General features: G+C 34.1%; 1 protein-coding gene across 1 annotated transcript; it reads left to right on the top strand.

The window, feature by feature from the left end:
* Positions 1 to 1,064: 1,064 nt before the first annotated feature.
* LOC132060669 (RING-H2 finger protein ATL78-like) lies at positions 1,065 to 2,070 on the top strand. The gene has a single exon (XM_059453643.1). It carries the CDS (start codon positions 1,139 to 1,141, stop codon positions 1,844 to 1,846), a length of 708 nt encoding a protein of 235 aa, XP_059309626.1. The 5' UTR covers positions 1,065 to 1,138; the 3' UTR covers positions 1,847 to 2,070.
* The last annotated feature ends 225 nt before the right edge of the window (positions 2,071 to 2,295 follow it).

Genomic DNA, 2,295 nt, shown 5'->3' with positions numbered 1-2,295 from the left:
AGCTATCAGTAAAATAATTTATCCATCCATCAATTATTTAATTAAGAAACAAACAAATCTTTGATCCTTTAATCAGATTGATCTTTGGTGGAACCTCAAACAGCATGGATTAGGGGAGCCTAACTGAAGATTTGGTCCTGTACTAGGAATCAAGAAATGATTTGAAAAAGAGCATATTGTTCAAAAAAGTGAAAAAGCTGAAGTACACGTAGAAAAGTAACGAATAGATGGCTTACAAATAACGATTTTACAAGCCTTTGAGACCTTTTTAATTACAATTTGGCACCACTTTTCCTGTTACTACTATATAATTAGTGCAATCACAATCGGCATGAAATTAAATAATGAGGCACTCTCTCTTTTGATTGTCAAATGTCATGTTTCTAGTATGGAAATAGATTTCCTCAATATAGTTTTCGATGCGGAGAATCACTAGTCTTATTTCCTCTCCACTAGTCGATTTCTTCTATATTTGAGCAAAGGAACAATTTTTACAATCTTTAACATTACAAATTTTCATCGATTTTGCCAGAAGAAAGAAACCAAGAACTTAGGACATGAACATCAAACTGGTTTTATTCTTACTCAATAAAAAGGCTAGTAATATATATGCTTAACTCATTCAACTCTAACTAAACATAATAGTTAAACCATACTAAGCTTTCCTTTTAATTAAATTGTAGCACTAAAAGTAAGCTAGTCAATTAAAAATATATTGTCAACGTAAACAATTTTTACATAATCATGTCTCTTTTACCTGTTATAGCAGCTAATACGCCTTATTTTCAAGATTACAAATCTCACATTTTAAAGAGGCTTACCTGTATAGTTGTAAATGTCTTTTAATCACCTGATAGCTTAAAAAGTTACTTACACTATGCAATGTATATAACTTAAAGTCAAATTTTAAAGTATATATTGTTTAGAGCACTCGTACTTATGATTACTTAAAATAACAATATAGTTTCACTTTATAATACTCAAAAAGTTAATCCACACACTTTACACCTTTTCTCCCTATAAATTTACCCTATATAAGCAGTTATCTCCAAGGGGAACATGAATTCAATCTACAACAAAACTAAACACAGTTAGAGAAAAGAAAGGCGCAAAACACGCACACTCAACCAAAAGCACTATGGAAACTACATCCACCCAATTCATTCAAGAATTCATGGAGAATTTCCGCAACTCAAGAAGACTACTTGTAGCTGCCCCTCCACAATACCACCCTGATCATCCCACCATGGCTCCTTCAACCGCCCCTCGAATCAGCCACGACTCAACAGATGTACTACTAGTGAACAACATCCCGATTGATACAAGAGTTATAATAGTCTTGTCAGTAATTTTTTGTGGCTTGATTTGTACGCTTTTCTTGAACTCCATCGTAAAGTTTGCATTTAGGTGCTCCAGCCTATTGTTGGCTGACCCATCATCAAATCATCGAAACCCTTCTAGATTAAAGCTAGCAAATACCGGGATCAAGAAGAAAACCCTAGAGACGTTTCCAGTTATAACCTACACGAATGAGTTGGAACATTCAGGATTTGACTCTGAGTGTGTCATTTGCTTATCAGAATTTGGAATTGGAGAGAAAGTTAAGGTTTTGCCTAAGTGCAACCATTGCTTCCACGTCCAATGTATCGATAAATGGCTTAATTCCCACTCTTCTTGCCCTACTTGTAGGCACTGCCTCATTGACACTTGCCAAAAAATTGTCAAAGACAATTCTATTAGTACAATTGCAATTGTCAACCCTGATCGGATGGCTAGTGATACTTCATCATCAGCACCAGTTCAAGAAGTCATAGTAAGGATTGAAGGTGTAGTATCAAGCAATTAAAACTAGGTATACAGATTAGGAGTAGCTAGTTTAACTTTAGTTGGTAGGTATATGTATACACTCTCATTTAAAAGCTTAATTAAGTTAGCTAGCTAAGTTATGGCCAATGCCAGTATAACTTTGTAATTATTCATGCATTTAGTGATAGATCGGTGAATTTTTGTAATGGAGGAAAGAGTGGAGTAACACCCATAAAGTTATAAAAAAATTCCGTCTTTTCAGTATTTTGTGTTGCAGTTTAGCTTTTGTACACTGACAATGTACAATTTTTACACTACATCGTGTCAATAGAATTTGGAATGACGTGTTATGTACTAATTCAACTAATTATTAGCACTATTTGCTTCTACTTATCCAGGCCAATATTTAACCTTATACACCCTCATACACTTTCTTTTTACAATTTTCGCCTGTTAACTTTTTCTCCTAACTCTAAGCCACAGGAGACT

Source organism: Lycium ferocissimum, chromosome 6 (genome assembly GCF_029784015.1).
Source record: "Lycium ferocissimum isolate CSIRO_LF1 chromosome 6, AGI_CSIRO_Lferr_CH_V1, whole genome shotgun sequence".
NCBI lineage: Eukaryota > Viridiplantae > Streptophyta > Magnoliopsida > Solanales > Solanaceae > Lycium > Lycium ferocissimum.
Note: the sequence above shows the minus strand (reverse complement) of the source record. Positions and strands in the feature narration are given on the sequence as shown.